We start from the raw sequence: 23,684 nt of genomic DNA, 5'->3' as shown, positions 1-23,684 counted from the left end.
TGCCACATACACTGCAAAGTTTGTTTACCAGTTTGTTGTAAGAAGGTCTCGGGATATTATTCGAACTATTGCTCATGATGTGAGGATACTGTTATAGGATAAATTATATAGTCTAGTTCACACAAAAAGGTCAACCTCCTTAAGAGAATCTTTATAAAAGCAAGCCAAGTTTCTCTTCAGGGTAGATAGCTACTCCTATAAGAGACCATTACTAAAGTTTCAAAACATTTTCATCAGTCAGCTGCATAATTTCAGACCTAGGAGTTGGGAGGTAGAATTTGGGCAAAAGTATCTAGAAAAGATTTATAGGACAAAAATATATTACATTGGAAATTATGTAACAGGCAGTTATAAAACACATTTTGCAACTGTCCTTTGACATCAATACACTACTCATTCAAAGAATCCTATCTTTGGGAACAGCCAAAAAAAAAAAAAAAAAAAAAAAAAAAAAGTGGCAGAATAGTCCGGAAAGAGATTTTGTGGCTAAGAACATAGATTCTAGAATCACTATACCCGAGTTCAAATCCAGCCCCATCACTGATTACCTATATTACCCCCGAGAAATGTATTTAACCTCTCTCTGTCTCCTTTAATAATACCTTTAAGACCTTTAATAATACAGGTCTATTAAAAGGATTAAATGATTATCCCATGAGGCATTAGTAGGCTCTCAGTAAGTGTTAAATAGTATTATATTTAGACTACTCTTACATATTGATCTTAATTTCTGCAAATTGTGAGGTGGATTCTAATGAAAACAAGTATTTAAGGTAAAATAGTAAAAATTAATGCTATTACTGAACGTAATATATTTACATGCTGCTTTAAGACCTTTTTTTTTTTTGCACTTTCATATATTTCATGTTGAATTACAACAAAAACAATTACGGTATTACCCTAGCTTTAACAAAATTAAATACAGTTCTTAGAGTCAGCCATAATGGAGCTACTCTAGTACTCTTACTGATCTTTATATCATAACAAAGAACAGAAAAAGTAGAAATATATTTATTGAAAATCTGATCAAACCTAGAATGATTCAGTAACTTATTATGTGAAATTATTGTGACTGAGAATCTTAAGAAATCTCAACTTACACATCTTCCAGACCATTAAATGGCTGTTACAGGAAGACAATAAAGGCCTTTAGAAAATGGGCTTAATGATTTAACAATGATTAAAACTCAGAGAAGAAAGAATAAAGAGAGGCAACAACAATAGAGATGGAAGACACTCAAGAAGAATACTAAAGAGTGTAGGACAAAGCGTTAGAACACTACAGTGAAATCTTTTTATTCTTTTCTTAATGTTTTTATTTATTTTTGAAGGGGAGAGAGATACAGTATGAGCAGGGGAGGGGCAGAGAGAGAGGGAGATGCAGAATTGAAAGCAGGCTCCAGGCTCGGAACTGTCAGCACAGAGCCTGATGCGGGGCTCAAACTCACGAACTGTGAGATCATGACCTGAGCTGAAGTCGAACGCTTAACCGACTGGACCACCCAGGCTCCCCTATAGTGAAATCTTATATGAATGATGTCACTTGTACATCAATTTAATTTATATGAACAAACTGGTAATGATGTGCCTAGTTATGATACTCAGCTACAGATAATATAACTTGTAAGAAGAGCCTGACATATGGTATTCACTCTAACATACATTTGTTAAATAAATTACTAAATCATCAATTATCAAAACTCCAAGATGTGTCTAAGAAGTAAGGAACATAAAAGGGTCTACCTTGTCAATGATTGACTGCATATGAGACTTGTGAGACTGGTCTCCATAAAGCAATGAGGACCATTGGTCTGGTGCAATCCGTAAGCCTGCTTCCATGGCAATCTGCACTATCTGAGAGTCGTGTTCTCGCCGCAGAGCTTCATAGGTTCTAAATTCTTCCTTCAGCTGCATCAAAGAAGAGTCTTCATCACGTTTGGTGACCTAGTAAGACACACATAATCTCATGAGGCAGGTAAGAAACAAAATGAGTTTGTATTTTACATGAACACATACAGAGAACAATTTTTAATATAACAAATTTCTTTCAGCAACAATAGCAAGATAAAATGAACACACTGTTTTGCGTGTAAAATATTTCCCCCTTTATAGATGTCAAACTCTTCTGAATAGGACTTACAGAAAGAATGACTATGTGCTGGGGCAAAGTCCCAAGACTGGATAGACCTTAACACATATACAGTTTATTTAAATTGTAGGAGTATGTATATGAATTTTCCCCCTAAACGTTTATTTGTTTAGGAGAGAGAGAGAGAGAATGAGCACAAGTGGGGGAGGGGCAAAGAGAGAAGGAGAGAGAGAGAATCCCAAGCAGGCCCCAGGCTCAGCACGGCGCCCGACATGGGGCTCTATCTCACGACCCTGGGATCGTGACCTGAGCCAAAATCAGGAGTAGGACACTCAACCAACTGAAACATGTAGACCTCCCTGCATATGCATTCCTGAAAAGAAGAAAATATGTGGGGCGCCTGGCTGGCTCAGTCAGTGACAGCATGTGACTCTTGGTCTGAGTCATGAGTTCAAGCCCCATGTTGGGTGTGGAGCCTACTTTTTTATATATACATATGTCTGTGTGTGTGTATACACGTGTGTGTCTGTGTGTGTATGTGTGTGTGTACACGCATATGTGTGTTAAGGTAAAATATATTCTACAGTATATTAGGATACAGGTGATCCTGGACTAGAATTAATTATTTTACTTTGATTTGTTGAGCCTTTGGCCTAAACCCCACTTGACTCAAAATGTAACGATATAACAAAAATAACAGCAGTAACTACCTCAACAAGCTTAGAGAATTCAATGAGTTAATATGTCAATATGATGGTTAATAAGTTAACACACTGACTAGCACATGCTAAGGGCTCAATAAGTGTTAATCATTTTAATCACTAAAAGATATTATCATCATTATTATTTTGCACTTTCTGATGGTGGCCTGGACTGCAAAACTCCATGGAAAATTAAGCTAAGCACAGATTATTCATTTTTAGAATCATGCCAGCATCTGAATGGTGCTCTGTTAGGAGTACCACCTAGCTCAACGCCAAGCAAGCCCAACAGTAATAATCCACAGTTATGAAGAAGAAACATACACTGCTTTTTTCACAATAACTGCATGAGTATTTTTTTCTTTTTTAAAAATCATTGCTTTATTTTCGTAAGGTCTCAATTTCCTCTAGTAGAAAATTTTCATTTTTTTTCCATCAAAGAAAAACTACAGAATATGTTAGTCAAGATTTCTAGGTCACACTGACATTATATTTTAAAATGTATTCCATTCTTATTCCAAGAAAGTCTAACTTAAATTTTGTTAGCTAAGTCCGTACAAAGACCAACCAATTAAAAGAAAAATCTTGTTAAAGACTTGTTTGACTTGTTAAAGGCAAGTCAAAAGACCACATGTGTATGAGTATGTACAAAAACATACTCTCAATATAAGCTAAATATTATTAAAATGTAGAATCTTTTCTATATGATATAATAGGGTTCCCTGGACTTGGCTCTCAAAACTCTCTTTTAACTAAAAACAATCAAAGATTTCCAAGAGATGCAATGTCTAAAGTAACTCCTGGAACTATAACTGTGCTCAGAAGGACCAGAATTACCCCAGTTTGAAAAGGTTTTTCAAATGGAAATAAAAGATGCTAAAAGGACATAACTAGAACACACCTATACAGACACATATAGCTGCAAGGAGGAGGGAAAAGCTTAGAGAATTAAATGAGTTAATTTAGTTAATGTTTAATTGTTAATATTATGTTAACTGTTAATAACTGCTAATATTATATTAAATGTTAATAACTAATAGTTAATATGTTCAGTTAATTTAGTTAATATGTACTAATAGTACATTATTACCGGCAAGAGAAGAAAGCAGGCAGACAATAAAGAAACATAATCATGACTCAAGTGAAAAACTGGATTTTTTGCAACTTCCAATCTCTTTTTAATTACTATTAATACTTCTAATTAGGATTGAAAGAGGTTCACTGTAGGTATTTTAGGGTTTTTGGATCGCTTACTACTTCACAGGAGAAGGCTAGATTTCCTTTTCTTTCATTTTCTTTTTCAAGCTTGCAATACTGTATCTGTCTGGTGCTGTTAGTAGAGAACAAAGAACTCTAGAAGCAGACAGACATTCTAAACTGTATTCCAGACGACACTGTAAAATCATGTTATTACAATCATTACAACAAATGTTGAGTTATTCAGGGACAATCTGAGCCAGTTGGGAGTTATTTTGGCTAGAGTTTCTCACAGTTCCAGAGGTGCTTTAAGGCAAGGACAGGGTTGGGTACAAACCTGGAGTCCACAGCACATTTTCAGTATATATATATAATCTGTCTCTAGAAAGAAACTTAAGAATATTGGCATTTAGTTAGAGCTTAAAAAAAATTTTTTTTTAATTAAATTGGTATGCTTTCCTGTTGATTCTGTGAACCATTTCATCTTTCTCAGAAAATGAGAACATAGACAAGACTATAGTAGGACGTAGGATTCTTTAGTTTGAGTGTCAGATGAGGGGACATGGTGACCAAGGAATGGGTTTCCTTATAGGCTGTATGAATTAAAACAATTTCAGAGGCATGCCTGGTTCATGAAGTACTAGTTATGTGTTGTGTCAGAAGTAAGAAGCCTTAGATGGGGCACCTGAGTGGCTCAGTCGGTGAAGCATCCGACTTCAGCTCAGGTCATGATCTCATGGTTTGTGAGTTCAAGCCCTACGTTGGGCTGGCTCTCTGCTGTCAGCGCTGGGAGCCCGCTTCGGATCCTGTTTCCCTTTCTCTACCCCTCCCCCAGCTGCGCACACAGGCTCCCTCTCCCTCTCTCTCCAAAATAAACATTAAAAAAGTTAGAAGAAGAAGCCTTGACATTAAGAAGTCAGGAAAACAGGATGAAAAATAAATGATACATAGTGAGCACCAATGTTGGAAGCAGTGCTGATTCAATCTGGGATACAAAAGAAGAAGTCCAGCATCACTATCTACACTGAAAAGAAAATGGCAAATGGAGCTCCAGTACTGTTTTAACCCCACTGTGTATATGGAATTATAGCAGGAGCAAAGAGCCAAATAAAATTTCTTCCTGCTTCAATGACTCTCTGCTCAGACCAATTCTGCTTATAGTCTCGGCGGGGAAATGACACAGTTTAATGGTCTCTTCAAATATAAACATCTATATAAGCCTCGGTTTATGTTGTTCATTATCTAATATACAAAATTCAATGTAACAAGATTTAACTTTAATAGGATACCATCTACATTCTTGAAATGTTGAAATTTTCTGAGGGGGCAACTTTATTAAACTCAAAGATTTACTATTTAAGTTGGGGAAAAAGACAAGGTTTCCTTTCAAGCCCAAATGTAACGCTGGTTCCCTGGTTCATACCTTGAAGCAGGAGGCTCTATAAAGGAGCTGGACAACATGCCCAATGCTAGTTTTAGAGGCTTGAGGAAACCGTGGCTCCAACCTTTGCACCACAAAGAGAACCAATACTTTTCTTGACAAAGCAGAACCATCTTCCAAGGCCAAGAGAACCAGCTTTAGAGCTTCCTCCTGCATTGCTAGGAAAAGTTGGGCAAAACCAGAATTTATCATATGCAAAGATAAGACACATCTATTTATTAGAAGGGCAATACTCAAAAACTTCTGCAGGTGCCACTTAATTAATGGGCAACACAACACAAAAACACAAAAAGTATTCACAGTTATACTTTCTAACTATTTTGGGGCAATTTTATACTACACTCTATATATTTTATTTAAGAAAACAGATAAAAAATTAATACATTCAAGAAATATCTCTATCAAAATGAAAACTTTTGCCATTAAAAGTTTTAAGTGCTCTAAAAAACTGACACGGAATTGCCCAAGCCATGATCGTCAAGTGGTATATTATTTTGTAACAACAGAATATTGCAAAGAACTAGTCTTTCTACATGGCACTTACAGTTCTGACACCATACTTTTAGAATTACTGGCATAATAAATATCAAACTTTAATCACATACCTGGTCCAAGGAACTGGCAGCCCCTAGCTCTGACTGCTGCCCAGAGATTGGAGGACAGTTGCTGAGGATTTTGGTGTTGAAGAATGAGCTCTGTAACTGTTCGTTCACCTAAAGATCGAGCTGCTCTCATAGCACGAATCCTGCCTTCCTCTTCCACAAGTTGGCAGTGGACCAGAGTCACCAGCTTCCTCTGCATTGGGCGACTCAGAACACTCTGAGTAGTGCTATTCAGACCCACTCCTTTAAAAGAGAGTAAAAAGTTATTTCTAGGTTTACAATGCAGCTTTTAAGAGTCCAAAAAAATTTCCTCTGATGGGCTGACTGACTTCATGGATATGTGAACAGCTCTGGTTTCTACTAGGATATTTAAAATAAACAAGAGATAAAATGATATAAATAAAAGCCTCGTTTTCATTTTAAAAATATACAAAAGTTGTTATATCATGTAAAAATAATATTCATTGTAACATTAAATATATTATTATTCATCACAACCATGGAGGGACAAAATTAATAATTAATTTAAGACCCAAATCTTGAGGTCATAACAATTCTGGCATATTATTTCATAACAGTTAATTTTATGTTCCTATTGAAACGATAAGCCATAATGGCAAGGCGGTAACAGCAACTCCCAAGTTTATTACACTCTCTATGGCACATCATATAAAACTGAAAAGAAGGCAGACAATCCAGAGTTGTCAAATGGCGGGGAGCCCTCCTGAAACCACTAGTATATTCACACTTACTTTTGCAACTCATTCAAATGTTTCCAACATCACATAAACTTTAAATTCATCTGTTGGAATGGTTTGTAATGATACTATTTAGTACTAGTGGGTTTGACTTACAATAAATAAGTGAATTTCATTAACATTCACTTACACCCCACCATTTTTATGGTAAGAAAAGCATCTTTCATAAACATTTATTTGGCACGGATAGTTGCATCTGATTCACCTCTAGCACTGCTGAGTGGTTTCAGGTACAATGCTAATTCTTCTACACATTTCTTGGCTTCCTCATAATGCTTTGTATCTTCAACCCCACTACACAGAGTAATGGGCTGCTGCTCAGGGACCTTGAGGTCAAAAAAAAGGTCTGTATGAGTGCACACTAATTAATTAAACAAATGTCTTATTAAGTATATTTTATGCACTGCTACTCTAACAGTGGTAACATCAAAACTGCCACTAAATTTACTGAAGCCTTTCAAAAGACCTTTTCTATACTAACACACTAAATTTAATGCATTATTTTGGTTTTATAATCGCTTTACTAAAACATAATTTGTATACCATGTAGGCGACCCATTTAAGATACATAATTCAATGGTTTTTAGTATATTCACAGGTGTGTAACCATTACAATTTTAGAACATTTTCATCACCCCGCCAAAGAACACCATACTCTTAACTGTCACCCCTCCCATATTTCCTCCCAACTCCCCACCAACCATAAGAAAATACTAATTGGCTTTCTGTCTCTTGTGGATTTGCCTATTTTGGACATTTCATGTAAACAGAATCATAGAGTCGTGCAGTAACTTCCAAAGTGACTACACTACTTTGCATTCTCACCAGCAATAAGAGTTTCTGTTGCTCCACATCCTCACCAGCATTTGGTGCTGTCAGTGTTTTGGACCTTGAAGCTATTCTAACTGGTGTGTAGCAGCATCTCGTGGTTTTAATTTGTAATTCCTTAGTGGCAAATTACGTCGAGCAACTTTTCATCAGCTCATTTGCCATCCGTGTATCTTCTCTGGTGAGGCGTCCAGATCTTTGCCCATTTTAAAATTATGTCCTTTTTATTATTGAGTTGTAGGAGTCTTTATTACATCTGAGACACAACTTTTAGATCTATGAGTTACAATTATTTTCTCTCATTCTGTGAGTTGTTCTTTCACTCCGATGGTGTCCTTTGAAGGACAAAGTTTTAAGTCTTCAGTTCAATTTATCCTTTATTTCTTGTACTTTTCGTGTCCTATCTAAAAAAAACCTCACTGCCTATTCTAAGGTCACAAAGACTTATGCCTATATTTTATTTTAAGAGTTCTGTAGTTTTAACTTTTACATTGGTTCATTTTGGGTTAATTTTTGTAGATGGCGTGAAGTAGGGGTCCAAATGGATTCTGGTACACATTTGGATATCCAAGTTTTCCCAGCACCATTTGTTGGAAAAACTGTCCTTTCTTCACTGAATGGTCTTTGCAATGTTGTCAAAAATCGTTTCGTATGTGTGAGTTTATTTCTGGACTCTATTTTACTGATCTAAATGTTTGTCTTTATACCAGTATCACACTGTCTTCATCACTATAGCTTTGCAGTTTCAAAATCTGGGGTGTGATTCCTCCATCTTTGTTCTTTTTCAAGATTTTTTTGACTATTTTGTGGTCCCTTCTGATACCATATAAATTTTAGGGTTTTTTGTTGTTGTTGTTTGTTTCTTTTGGGGAAAAAAACCAAAACACCACCACACATTGTGACTTTGACAGAGCTTACACTGAATTGGTAGATTTCTTTGGGTCTGCCAATCCAGGAACATGCAATGTCTTTCCGTTTGTTTATGTCTTCTTTAATTTCTTTCAACGTTTTGTAGTTTTCAGTGCATAAGCCTTTCACCTTTTATTCCCAAGTATTTTATTATTTTGATGCTGCCATAATGGAATTGTTTTCTTAGTTTCCTTTTGTATTGTTCATTGTTAGTGTATAAAAATGTAACTAATTTTTGCATGTTGCTTTTATATACTGCAACTTTGCTTAATTCACGCATTAAGTCAACAGTTTTTTAATGGAACTCTTTAGGGCTAAAATAGTGGCTACTATACATTAAAATGCCCTATCCTCAAATTTCATAAACATTAGTTGTTTCAGGTAAGGTATGACATAGTCTTACTCATTTTGCAGAAAGGAGTTCATCTTTAGACAACTTCATGAAAAAAGCAAGCCTTGGTTATTTGCTATTTAACATTTATTTATTTTTGAGAGACAAAGAGAGACAGAGAATGAGCAGAGACAGAGGGAGACACAGAATCTGAAGCAGGCTCCAGGCTCTAAGCTGTCAGCACAGATTCTGACGCGGGGCTCAAACCCATGAACCATGAGATCATGACCTGAGCCGAAGTCAGTTGTTTAACTGACTGAGCCACCCAGGTGCCCCCTTGGTTATTTGCTATTTAAAAAAAAAATAGTGTATTTCTAAAATTATTATCCCTATTAAGTCCATTTTTAAAAAATGTTTCCAAAATGTGATAGCAGGATTTTCAAAATAAAAAGATAAATGATTATGAAATGAAAAATTAAGTACAAGAAGAAAAAGGATCAACTGCACTTTCCCTTTTGACAAATATTTTATAGTGTTGGTGACATCACAAGAGAGGTTTATCAATAAAAGAAGTTTTCTTTTTGAATAAACTACTCTATTCTCTTTATCTCCAACATACGTAATATCAACCTTTCCTACATTTTAGCAGTTTACATCAAGACTGATCTAGAAAATATTAATGGGGCCAGATCCAAAGTTCTAGCATATCTATTCGGAAAAATGACTTATGATAAATATATGGCATTTCAGACTCAAACTATGCAAATTTAGCAAGGGATTACTTAAGTAACTATCTAGCTTCCAAAAACTCACCTCCCTTGACTTTGTGAAATCTTCTGAGGATACTACTGATCTCTACTTTGAGAATACTGAGAGAAAATTTTCAGAATATTACCATCAGAACTGCCAGACTTACTTTTACCTTTATTTAGGTAGCTGGGGATATATTTCCTCCTACTCTAGAAAAATGATTCCCAAAGGCTATGCACTCTACAGTTTTTGTCACCTTCTTCATCTTTCATTTGAGTAGTGTCTACTAAGTAAAATTATCTGAAGTAGCTTCACTTCTCCTATTTAGTAAAATGCAATGGTTTTTATGAGTAATATTTTCCCCAATATTAAGAGGTCCTTTAAAAAAAAAAAAAAAAAGGAAGGGGAATCTGGGTGGCTCAGTTGGCTGAGCGTCCAACTCTATTTCAGCTCAGGTCATGATCTCACAGCTGTGTGATCAAGCCCCATGTTGAGCTCCGCACTGAGCCTAGAGCCTGCCTGGGATTTATTCATTCATTCATTCATTTGTTCGTTCTCTCTCCCTCCCTCCTCCCCCTCTGCCCCACACATCCTCCCTCTCTCTCTCTCTCTCTCGAAAAATAGTCCTTGTGATTTGCCTCTTAGGTTTCTCTAGTGATCTCAATAGCTAAGATTGTTGAGAAAGGCTGACCACCAGATTAAATGACTGTTATGACGGAGGAACACTGCACTACAACAATAAATCTCCCAACACACTAAAATAAAGGGTCTGCACGGTACTGAACAGAACTTTATCTATTTAGATAGAAGGCAATGTTGCCCAATTTGAATTCAACAAGTTTCTCTTAAGAGGAAAACACATACACTCAGAGATTAAAAAGAATAAGTCACCCATCTTACCTGAGCACCCACTAGCTGCAGCAATGCTGAGTTCACGGGGAGGAGCTCAATGTCTGTATTGATAGTGGTCTGGTCAAATGGGCAAGCCTTGCGGTGGAGTTTATTCAGGCACATCTTGCAGACAGTATGGCCACAACCCAAACTGATGGGCTTTCGAATTGTTTCATCGAAAGTCTGAGTGCAAATTGGGCAGGAGAGGAAATCCGTCCACTGTGGAGCTTGTACAGGCATTGTTACTGGAGTTACAATTCACTAACACACACACACACACACACACACACACACACACACACACACACACACAATAATCTAAAGCAAAGATTCCACTGGAATCAAAATCTTTGAAAAAAGTTTTTTTTTTTAAATATCTTCCGTAGATACAGTCAGCACATAGTGTGAAATATAACCTGGAAAACAAACAGAAAAAAAAAGAAAAAAATTAGTGTGTTTTCCTTTTCAATTAAACTGCATTCACACTCTATTACCTACAATCTTTTATACCACATTTATATCACTATGGTCCACTGTTTTGCACTTTCATAGAATAAAGTCATAAATAAAACTTCTAGTCTCATCTCCTTGCTGTAGAGATGTGGAGTGGACCCCAGAAAGATAAAATAACTTGCCCAAGGTAACAAATGAAGTTAGTAACAAGGTTAGATCCAGGATCTAAATCTCGCAAATTTATCTAAGTCTACGATTGTTTTATATTTAAGAATTAGCCTTTTTAAAGTGGCTAATAATATTGTTTCTTGAGCTGCATACCAGTTACATGAATCTGTTCAGCTGTGAGCATTTATCAAGCTCTACACTTATGATATGTACACGTCTGTGTATGTTATACCTCAAGACAGAGTTTTAAAAAATTGGCCTAAAATTAAAACTACCTCAAAATATTTTATCATCAAATTGGGTATCAGATAACAAAGAGTCTGTGAAATTTTTTAAAGTCTTTTTAAGGGTTTTAGACACCGTTATGAATTTTATTTACCAGTAGTTAGTTACCTTTAAGCCCCTGCTATGGCCTACACCTGTTGCTATAGTGTGCTGTGTTAGAACAACTGCATAGTTACAATTATTTACTTCAAAATATTTTTTTTTAACTCTCAGATTTATTAATGGTACAACAATTATAGTTCAAATTTCATTTCCTACCGTCTTTTTTGGCAGAAGATAAAAGCCAAATTGACTTATCACCTGTGTCTAACAGAAATTTTTTTTATATATAAAATTCAACCTAAAACTTACAGCACATCTTAAATAATATGTACTATTTATCTAACTGTAGTTTCTAAAAATGAGAATTGATGTACAGAAGAAAGTAACAGTATCACAAGTTGTTAAAGATGTGATTGTGCTCAAGAGAAACTGCTTACAAAGATGAAAACAATTAAGCTGTAATTAACTAGGAAAGTAAATTATCTATATACCTTATTCTTTGAGCATTACATTTACTTCTTGCTTTATTGAAACAACTCAACCTTAAATGCAAACCCACTATTGATGACAGAACAGTTTTCATTAGGTATGTTAAAAATTTATCCATTCATTCAACAAATATTTACTAAGCACTACTATGTGCCAGACTGAATTGCTAGGGAAACAGTGAAACAGCACAGTCATAATATCTGCCTTCTGAGTAATCTTAGCTTTGTTTGTGTTTTTGCAAAGGTGCTATAAGATACATATATTTTACCAAGTTAATTTCATGTTCAGGATCTAAAATTAGAGTTATCTGCATGTGTGTTAAAATAGCCCTTGCAATAACAAGAATGGGCAAAGAAATAGTTCATTTTTTTTTAAACTTTATTTATTTTGAGAGAGCATGCTGTGTGCATACATGCAAGCAGGTGAGAGGCAGACAGAGAGAGGAGAGACAGAATCCCAAGTAGGCACCATGGGGCTGGATTTTACAAACCAAAAGATCATGACCTGAGCAGAAACCAAGAGTCAGATGCTCAACAGACTGAGACACCCAGGCACCCCAAGTTATCTGCATGTGTGTTGAAATGACCCTTGCAATAACAAGAATGAGCAAATAAAGAAATTACTCACATTTTGATTTCTATAATGTTTTAAAGATAAAAACTTCTAATACAATAGATTTAATCAAATACATTATGAGTAGCTACAAGTATGATTATAATAAATTATTACTACTTAATAAACTGAAACTCCTCTGGAATGTTAAAAAAAGAAAATACAGTATCTAATTATTCACTTGTAGACTCAAATGCTAGATTTGTACATTGGTTTGCAGAATGCTCAAAAAAAAGGGGTAAATTTTTAGAGAAGACATAATGTTCAGAAAAGGAACTGAAATTAGCCATAAATTGCTTGCTGAACCTGATTAAGTAGATAAAGCATCACTCACATAAACTTTTCTATAGATTAGCATGGCAACATATATCAATGCCTGCAAAGAATCTGATCCTGTTAATCTCTGCAAAGAGAGTTTAATGGTTCCTTCCTTTTTACTAGTATGGCTTTCTAGACAACTTAAAACTTGTTCATCTTAAAGTACAGGTAAAACAAAGCACTTAATTCTCTCAAACACTATAAACTACACAAACCCCCAAAGGGCACAAAATATAGTAAGATGTTGGGGCATCTGGGTGGCTCAGTTAGTTGAGCATCTGACTCTTGATTTCAGCTCAGGTCATGATCCGGGGGTCATGGAATTAAACTCCAGGTTGGGCTCTGCGCTGAGTGTGGAAATTGCTTAAGATTCTCTCTCTCTCTCACTCTCTCTCTCTCAAATAAATGTATAATAAATGTTTTTATACCATGTCATAACTTTTACTATGAATACAGCTATTTGCCACATACTATGCTAAACGCCTTACACAGAACACATAAAAGGTAGGTAATTACTGTTATCCCATTTTACAGATATGAGAAGTGGAAGTTTAGAGAGTCTGAGTAAGATAAAAAGAAATAGAGCTAAGATATTAACCCAGATGTTCTGGCACAAAACCCAAACTCTTAACCAGATCACCATTCACAAATAAAAGGTTAAATATAATGTAGGAAGAAACTACTTGCGATTTCATTCAAAAACCAATGCCACAAAGCTGCATTCCCTAATACTAACTTCACAGTAATTCTGCTAAACTTACTGCCAAATCTATGGTCAGGCCCTTGTTCTAATCTCATTTGTCTTCTCAATGAGATATGAAACAGACAACTACTAACTCCCTGCTTCTTGAAACCATCAATGAACCACATTCCCCTCATCCTTTCTAACTCACTGGCTGTTTTTGATCTCTTAAACTCCTAAATGCTGGTATCATCAGGTCTCTATTTTGAGTTTTCACATCATTCTCCAGCCAAAATCCTGAAAAAGCTTTCTATTATATTTAGAATAAAATCTGGATTTCTTATTCTTGTTTACAAAACCCTAAATGAGATGACCTGTAATTATTTCTCCAACTTCATTTTCTAACACTTATCCTCACCTTAGTATGTTAGTACTAGGTATTCTATCTAATCTTTGAATTGGATCGCACTCTTCATCACTTAGATGCCACCAAAAATGTCACATCCTCCCTGGCCACTTAAAACTCCAAATCATTCTATAGTCCATCGCTGTACTTAAATTCTCTACAAAACATTTACATTATCTATGTTACATTTTTCTTCTTATATTTTTATTTGCTTACTCAATATCTATCTAATATTAGAATATAGACTCCACAAGAGCTGAGATCTAATCTGTCTTGTTCACTATGAAAGCTAATAGCTCCCCACTATAATTTAGACTACGTAAAGTTTTTGCCTATAATTTCAAGAGTTGACAAGACATGCGAAAATCTGTTCATAAAATTATAAGTGACTTAAAAACTCTTAAATTAAGAAATTCTAATCTATATTATTCTTTAATGAGTCTTAAAATTGCAAGCAACTTTTTGAGATTTACGACATCTGACACTGTGCAATATGGAAAACAGGTAGAAAATATGATCAACATCAGTTTTACAGACTTGAAAACTCACTGCTCTCCTACATGGTCTCAGAACTGTGCTGCCACAAGTTTTCCAAATTATTCTGTTGTAACAAGTTGTAACAAGATTTTTTAAAAAATGTTTATTTAATTTTGAGAGAGAGAAAAACAGTGGGGAAGGGGCAGAGAGAGAGGGGGACAGAGGATCCAAAGCAGGCTCTGGTGCTGACAGCAGAGAGCTTGATGCAGGGCTCAAACCCACGAACTGTGAAATCATGACCCCAAGTCAAAGTCGGACACTCAACCAACTGAGACACCCAGGCGCCCCACAATAATTGTTTAAAATACAATCACAAAATTCTATTGGTAAAAGACACTTTAGAGATCATCTGGTTCTTGCCTAATTTTTCAAGATGAGGTAACATTCTTATGTCCCAATCAGTAGCAAGTATTATTAAACATTTTCAAACATCTCCTTCCATTCAATCTTTAAAACCCAAAGAACTTGGAATCACTTTCCTTCTTTTTGCAGAGAAATAAAATTAACATTCAGAGAACTCTGTGCAAGGTCACATAGGTGTAGCAAAATCAAGACACAACCACCTCGGATCAGTACTTGACAGTGAAGCCTGTGCACTTGCCACTGTACCAATTCGACATGAAGAAGACCAAAAACAAGACAAGTAAAAGAGTTACAACGTCATGCAGCTTGATAACGGCAGAGCCAGGATTAGAAACCAAGTTTCTAGTTTTAGTGTCCCCGGCACCCCTATCAGACTGCCTTGAAAATAAACCTATCACCACCCCTTGATTTTTAAAATATCCTTGCATACTAACATGTCTCCGGAGGTAAGGGAAAAAAGCAAAAATGAACTATTGGGACCTTATCAAGATAAAAAGCTTCTGTGGGGCACCTGGATTAATAATAAGCACTATAATAATAATAATTGGTTAATAAGCACTGCCCTTCTGCTTAGGTGATGGATCTCATAGTTCATGAGTTCAAGCCCCACATGAGGCTCTGCAGTGACAGTGCGGCGCCTGCTGAAGACTCTCTCTCTGCCCTTCCTCTAATTGCGCTTTTTCTTGGTCTCAAAATAAATAAATTTTTTAAAAAAGATAAAAAACAACTGCGCAGTGAAGGAAACAGCAACACCAAAAGGCAACCAACGGAATGGGAGAAGATATTTGCAAATGACATATCAGATAAGGGGTTAGTATCCAAACTCTATGAAGAACTTAACAAACTCAACACCCAAAGAACAAATAATCCAGTGAAGAAATGGGCAAAAGGCACGGACAGACACTTTTCCAAAGAAGACCTCCTGATGGCTAACAGACACATGAAAAGATGCTCGACATCACTCATCATCAGGGAAATACAAATCAAAACCACAATGAGATACCACCTCACACCTGTCAGAATGGCTCACATTAACAACTCAGGCAACAACAGATGTTGGCGAGGATGCAGAGAAAGGGGAACTTTTGCACTGCTGGTGGGAATGCAAAGTGGCACAGCCACTCTGGAGGTTCCTCAAAAATTAAAGATAGAACTACCCTACGACCTAGCAACTGCACTACTAGGTATTTATCCAAAGGATACAAAAACGCTGATTCGAAGGGGCACATGCATCCCAATATTTATAGCAGCCCTATTGACAATAGCCAAATTATGGAAAGAACCCAAAAGTTCATCAACTGACAAATGGATAAAGAAGATGTGGTGTGTATATACACAACGGAATATTACTCAGTGATTAAAAAGAATAAAATCCTGCCATTTGCAATAATGTGTATGGAACTAGAATGCATTATGTTAAGTGAAATAAGTCAGAGAAAGACAAATATCATTATTTCATTCATATGTATAATTTAAGAAACCAAACAGATGAACACAGGGGAAGGGAAAGAAAAATAAGATAAAAACAGAGAGGGAAGCAAACCATAAGAGACTCTTAAATACAGAGAACAAACTGAGGGTTTCTGAAGGGGTGCTGGATGGGGGGATGGGCTAAATGGGCAACGTGCATTAAGGAGGACACTAGTTGGGATGAGCAATGGGTGTTATGTGTTAAGTGATGAATCACTAAATTCTACCCCTGAAACCATTATTATGCTGTATGTTAACTAACTTGGGATTTAAAAAAAAAAAAAAGAAAAGGGTGGGGGCACCTGGGTGGCTCAGTTGGGTTAAGCCTCTGACTCTTATTAATTCTGATGATCCCAGGGTCATGGGATCAAGCCCTGTGTCGGGCACTGTGCTGAGCATGGAGCCTGCTTGGGGTTCTCTCTCTCCCCCTCTCTCTGTCTCTCCCCTGCTTGCACACTCTCACTTTCTCAAAAAATAAACAAACATACATGCATACATTTTAAAAAAGGGAGAGAAATAAATTGAAAAAATGAAATAAAATAAAATAAAATATCCTTGTACACTAAAACTACAGTTAACAATATTTGGCTTGTATCAAGGCATCCATTAACCTTGGAAATATGTAAAATTGTTTATATACACATGCTCATTCCTTCAGGAATAGGATCCAGGGCTTTTATCAATTCTCAAATTTTTATCAGTTCTCAAAGGTTTTATTTGAGGAGGAAGGGAAGGGGAAAATAAGAATCACTGACTCAGATGGGGTACCTGGGTGACTCAGTCGGTTAAGCGACTCTTGATTTCATTTCAGTTCTCCTGTCATGATCCCACAGCTGACAGGGCAGAGCCTGCTTGGGGTTCTCTCCGCCCCCACCCCACCCCCTGCTCAAGATGTGTCTGTCTCTCTGTCTATAAAGAAAAAAAAGAAAAGAAAAGAAAAGAGAGAAGAAATCACTGATTCAGACATACTGAAATAAAGTAACTAGTGAAAACATAAGAATATAAAAAATAAAAATAGTAATTTATATGAACATATATTTCCTCTGTATTTGCACCACAATCTCAACAAACTCTTGTAAGTTCTTTAAAAGTGATGTTCACGTGCACCAAACATTTTTTTAAATGATTACACCAAAATGTCTCCTTCTCACCCCTATCTCTCATCCCTCTAGTCCTCACTTCCATCCACCTGCACAGACAAACCCCTGGTTTATTTTCTTTTCGGATTCTTTATCCATATAGGTCAATATACAAATATGTATTATTAACTGGATAAAAAGTATTTTAAATGTTGTCATTTGCAACTCTTCTCTCTTTCTGTACTAAACCAGTGTTTCTTAGAAATTATACCCTAAAAACCTTTCTCCATTCCCAGTAAAAATTAAACATTCAGTTACTTGCATAAAAATCTTTTATGGGTTTTTACTATGTGCCCAGCACTAGGGATAAAAAATAGTGAACAAGCAAGTCTTTGCAAGTCTGCACAGAGCTTCCATCGTTTCTTTCATTACCCATATAAACAACAGAGACACAAACTAAATACATGACTCCAAGGCATGGTAAATGCTATCAAGGTAAAGGTAAAAGACAGAGACAGAAGTACATATAACAGATAATCTAAACAAACTGGGATGAGGTCATGTTCCCAGGGTATTAATGGATATGAACAGATGGAAGAAAAAGGTCTGGAAAGATGTCAAACAAAATTAACAGCAAGTTATACAGTTGGGCAGCTTATAAAATTAATCATGAATTTTATAAGTGCAAATAATTTTGAAACAATGAAAACAAGAGAAGCTAGAGTACATTTAGAACACAATTTAGGCTACTTCTAAGATAAATTATTGTAAGACTAAAACATTTCTCCTTATTAAACGGACTGCTTTATACATTTGAACATCCAAATTCTCAAAACTTAGTTGTTTTTTTTTTCAAAATGCATTAAAAACTTTTTATAACTTCTCTATAATTTACCTGTTTCAAAGAACTAGCACATTTTATTAATTTTATGTATCATTTCATCTCAACATAGTAAAATCAGGTATATAGTTGCTAAACTCTTGCGTTTTCCAGTAAAATAGTTCTTAGAGACAACTATAACAAACTTGATAGAATAAACACATAGAATCAGCACCCAGTTCTTCACTAAAAATAAAAGCATTCTAGGGGCGCCTGGGTAGCTCAGTTGGTTAAGTGTTTGACTCTTGATTTCGGCCTAGGTCATCTCATGGTTCATGAGGTTGAGCCCCACACTGGGCTCCATGCTGATGGTGCACAGCCTGATTGTGTTTCTCTCTCTCTCTCTGTCCCTTCAGCATGCACGTGCTCTCTCTCTCTCTCTTAAATAAACTTAAAAAAAAAAAAAACAAAAAAAACCCAAAAAAACAACTTTCTTTTGATCAGAAAGATAGGTATGAAAGACCGAGGGAAAACAGTATTTTAAAAGTTTGATTTTGCTTGGGAAATTTGATGATTATGAATAGTAACTCAATCTTTGATGATTCTATTTTAGGAACTATAAAATCATAAAGCAAAGATTTTTTTTTTGAACGTCAAAATGTTATTAACTGTAGTTATTAGATCTAAGAACAATTTCCACTTCCTCATTCCTTAAACATCTTTCTCCAAAGTCATCTTTCTAAACATTCCCCAAGTTTTCCCATAAACAGATGTTTACAACATCCTCAACCACAAAACATATCTAAATTATACAGGACATATGGCTTAGTGAATGTAGTAAACCTTCTCTCAGTATGGAGTAAACCTATGAAATAAACTGACAGTGGCGCCTGGGTGGCTCAGTTGATTAAGCATCCAACTTTAGCTCAGGTCATGATCTCACAGTTCATGAGTTCGAGCCCTGCATTGGGCTCTGTGTCTTCTCTCTTTACCCCTCCAGTGCTCGCATTGTTTCTCTCTCAAAAATAAATAATAAACGTTAAAAAACAAAAAGAAATAGGGGCACCTGGGTGTCTCAGTCGGTTAAGTGTCCAACTTCGGCTCAGGTCATGATCTCGTGGTTCACAAGTTTGAGCCCCTCATCGGGCTCTCTGCTGTCAGCTCAGAGCCTAGAGCCTGATTTGGATTCTGTGTCTCCCCTCTCTGTCCCCCCCCCAACCCACTCGCGCTGGGTCTCTTGAAAGAAAGAAAGAAAAAGAAAATGACTAAAATACTAAACACCAATATCCAGATTCTTTAAGCTTTTTCAGAGCAAGGTTCTGTCAGGAAAAAAAAAAAGTCCTAAATAATTCTATTCATCAAAGCACATGTGCTCAAGGCCTCCAGACAACTCATTGTGTGTTAGGGGTCAGTCAGCCCAAACCTAGCTCAACAGGAGTAATTCTACTGAAACCTTTCTAATCTGAAAAGCATGGATGATGAACCCTCTTTATTTCTAACAAAAATCCAAACAAGTGACTGTTACTCAATGATGAAAGCAATGGTTAACCTTCCTATCAGTTAAAACAAGGCCTATTCCCCTCCGTAAATGGCAAGTCGTAATATTTACTGTTACTAATTGGTTATACATAACAACATGATAAATAGCAATCAGTTCACCTTGAAGAAGGCCCAAATTTTAAAATATCATAACTTCCTCAAGAATATTAACATTTTTACACAAGGAATAGTGCTCATAAGTACTACAGACAAGATTATGATATGGTACAGAAAAAGAGCTTGGTTTTCTGAAAATAAACCATGTGTCAGGTATTATGCTAGGTGTTTTCAGATGCTTTTCTCGTTTAAGTGTGCACCATAAATCTAAAACACAATATGAACTACCACCAGTAACCAGTATCTGTTAAGTACCAAGTAGGTGCCAACACTTTCAGTGCTCTATATACAGTATCTAATTAATTATTCACAGCAATGCTGTAATGTATGTATTACCTTCATTTTAATGATAAAGTAAAGAAACCAAAGTACAGAGAAGTACCCAAAGACACAAAGCTAGCAAGTGGCAGGACTATGATTTAAGCCTGGCCAGCCTAATTCCCAAGCTGGTAGTGTTAAATACCGTAACTTGTGCCATCTTACAGATGACCAATAGTCCTTAGGGAAGGAGAACTTTTGTTTTTTAACATTCATTTGAGAGAAAGAGAGACAGACAGAGGATCCGAAGAAGGGGGCTCCACTAAAGAGAGCCCAATGTGGGGCTCGAACTCATGAACTGTGAGATCATGACCTGAGCTGAAATGAAGAGTCCCACACTTAACCAACAGAGCCACCCAGATGCCCCAAGGCCAAGGCAGGGAACTTTTAAGGGTGATGGAAATGTCCTAAAATTGAATTGTGATGACTGCACAATTCTGCAAATTTACGAAAAATCAATGAATTGTGCACTTAAAATATGTGAATTTTATAAGTATGTAAATTATATGTCAATAAAGCTATTAAAAATCATTAAAGTCTTTTTTAATAAAGAGTCTTAGTCTTCAAATTTTTAAATGCAATACTTTAAAAATACAGGGGTGCGTGGGTGGCTCAGTCGGTTAAGCATCCAACTCTTGATTTTGGCTCAGGTTGTGATCTCACAATTCAGGAGTACAAACCCCGGGTCGGGCTCAGTGCTGACAGTGCAGAAACTGCTTGGGATTATCTCTCTCTCCCTCTCTCTGCCCCTCCCCTGCTCGCTCTCTCTCGTAATACATAAATAAACTTAAAAAATATATAAAGACAATAGCCCTAATTAAAAGCTAAATTATATTGCTTTGAAGATTTCATTTAACTATATTATAAAGTGGGGCGCCTAGGTGGCTAAGTCAGTTAAACGTCCAACTTGGGCTCAGGTCATGATGTCACAGTTCATGGGTTCCCGTCAGGCTCTGTGCTGGCAACTTAGAGCTTGGAGCCTGCTTTGAATTCTTTGTCTCCCTCTCTCTGCTCATACCCTGCTCACACTCTTCCTCTCTCTCAAAAATAAATAAAACGTTAATCTATACATGTATTAAAAACTGACATCTAAAAAATTATTAAAGGGGTGCCTGGCTCAGTCAGTTGAGTGTCCGACTCTTGATTTCAGCTCAGGTCATGATCCCACGGTTATGGAAGAGAGCTGATGACCCCCGGATTGGGCTCCGCACTGAGCTGAAGGTGGAACCTGCTTAAGATTCTCTCTCCCCCACCCCAACCCCCACACCTCTGCCCCCATCCCCTGCTCGTGCTCTTTCTCTAAAATAAATAAATAAAAAGTTATTAAAAATGTATTACCATCTCCTCTACACAGGTTCGTTTTATCTGCCTCTGACTTAGAGGGAGAAAATGGAAATGAAATTCATCAAGCATCTAATCTGGGCCAGTCACCCCTCTGAGGCATTTTTATGCCCATTTTATAGATAACACTTGAGCTTCAACAGAATTAAATAACTTGCCTGAAGCTGATATATTGTGAGCTGAGACTACAACTCAGCTCTTATGTGAATCTGAGGTATAAGCTGCCCTGAGAAAGATATATTAAGCAAAACCTTATTTTAAGAAGAAACCCTTGGTTTCCTCACACTCTACCCTACGAGAGGAGTTTAACTCTGTATTCTTGGTCGTAATTTAATTTGTCATCTCTCTGGAACATTTCCATAGCAACTAACATGCAGGGCAACATCAGAGAACATTTTTAACAATCTTGAAAAACAAAGCAAAAAAACAGGAAATCAAAACAAAAAGAAGAAAAATCAATGAAGGCTTATTATAATAATTCTCAGTGTTATAATTCTCAGCAGAGTATCAATTAATTTACAGATGAAATACTAGTCTCAGATTTTTAAGGAGGCTCAAGTTTTTTCCAGCAATAATGTCCTATGAAGAAAGACCCAATTTTTTATTTATTTATTTTTTAATGTTTATTTGCTTTTTGAGAGACACAGAGTACAGAGCAGGGGAGGGAGAGAGAGAAAGGGAGACACAGAATCTGAAGCAGGCTCCAAGCTCTGAGCTGTGAGCACAGAGCCCAACACAGGACCCAAACTCAAGGACCGTGAGATCATGACCTGAGCCGAAGTCGGACGCTTAACCAACTGAGCCATCCAGGCGCCCCAAGACTCAATTTTGATTGTAAAAATATCTTCCCAAAATATGTGAACACACATTGTAGATGTAAATAAAATAATGTAAACGCTAATGTCAGTACAAACGGACAAATACTTCAGACAGGTATAGAGAGAATAGCTTCTGATTTAGAGGGAGGAAAGCCTAAAAGATAGGGCTTGATAAAAAGTGTTGAGAAAGCAGCAAAGGGATCATTTAGATGGCTTATTTAGCCATCCAGTGTTTAGAAGGACAAAAAGAAACATTTCTACCTGCAGCATAATGCCAAATTTAGAAGAAGAAATAGTAAAAACAGATAAAACCATTCATTCATGGAGAAGCTGCCTAATCTGAAGTTGAAGTGGTACTCTAGAAAGTGAATGACAACCTCTAACTTTGTGTGCACAGTTTTAAAGCTCCAGGTTTTTATTCTACGTTAAGTTACACGTTGTGTGTAAATGTGCTACACTGAAGAGGACATCACCAGTTATTAAAGAGGTGGCAGAAAAGCATCATCTTAAAAAGAAAAGGGGGAGGTGAGGGGCTAGGGCGCCTGGGTGGCTCAGTGGGTTAAGTGTCCGACTTCAGCTCAGGTCATGATCTCACAGTCCGTGAGTTCAAGCCCCGCATCGGGCTCTGTGCTGACAGCTCGGAGCCTGGAGCCTGCTTCGGATTCTGGGTCTCCCTCTCTCTCTGACCCTCCCCCGTTCATGCTCTGTCTCTCTCTGTCTCAAAAATAAATAAACGTTAAAAAAAAAAAAAGATGATTAAAAAAAAAACAAACATAAAAAAAAAGAAAAAAGCGTGTCATCTTTAAAGCATCTGTGGAATACTTAGAAAACTTCGCATTATAGCAAAACAGCCAAAGGTTACTTCACTTTTTCAGCTTCTGCATTAATCCTCCACTGAATATTACATATACTATATTGTTAACTAAGTATGTTATCACCATTTAGTGGTGTTCAAACATCAACAACACAACAAGAACTAATAATAACCAAAATCAGGAATATTCTGGAATACACTTGGCATTTTAGTTGATCTGTTATTTTGTTAATTGCTTTCAGATTAAATGCAAATTTCTGATATTGGTTGTTTTCTTTGTGAAAATTGATGTCTTCTTAATTAAGCCTCTTTTCTAAATCCTAAAGATAACTCAGCCCCAACAAAAAAGATCCATGAATAATTTTTGGCGCCTAGGCCAAATATTTTAACTAGACTTTAAATAGTTTTTCAGGTCACGTTTTGAAATCTCTCCTCCTGCTGCAATAATCGCTCATTTTCAGAACAGGAAGTTTGTTCCTTTGGTCTCCAGAAGTTATTTTGAGACGCAATGACAAA

The 23,684-nt window shown here is 36.4% G+C and overlaps 1 protein-coding gene across 3 annotated transcripts in view; it reads right to left on the bottom strand.

Moving 5' to 3' along the window:
- Positions 1-23,684, bottom strand: part of RC3H1 (ring finger and CCCH-type domains 1) — an 85,600-nt gene that overhangs the window by 38,519 nt on the left and 23,397 nt on the right. For all 3 annotated transcript variants that reach the window (XM_019425319.2, XM_053909267.1, XM_019425318.2), the window contains exons 2-6: positions 10,507-10,913; positions 6,994-7,114; positions 6,034-6,273; positions 5,411-5,586; positions 1,744-1,944 (exon numbers count right to left, since the gene is read on the bottom strand). In XM_019425319.2, coding sequence (XP_019280864.1) covers positions 1,744-1,944; positions 5,411-5,586; positions 6,034-6,273; positions 6,994-7,114; positions 10,507-10,737 — 969 coding nt within the window. In that variant the 5' untranslated portion in view covers positions 10,738-10,913. The remainder of the gene's footprint in view (positions 1-1,743; positions 1,945-5,410; positions 5,587-6,033; positions 6,274-6,993; positions 7,115-10,506; positions 10,914-23,684) is intronic.

This window comes from Panthera pardus, unplaced genomic scaffold, assembly GCF_024362965.1.
Source record: "Panthera pardus isolate Hobbes unplaced genomic scaffold, ASM2436296v1 HiC_scaffold_21, whole genome shotgun sequence".
Taxonomy (NCBI): Eukaryota; Metazoa; Chordata; class Mammalia; order Carnivora; family Felidae; genus Panthera; species Panthera pardus.
The sequence above is the reverse complement of the archived record's forward strand: the minus strand, read 5'-3'. Positions and strand labels throughout refer to the sequence as shown.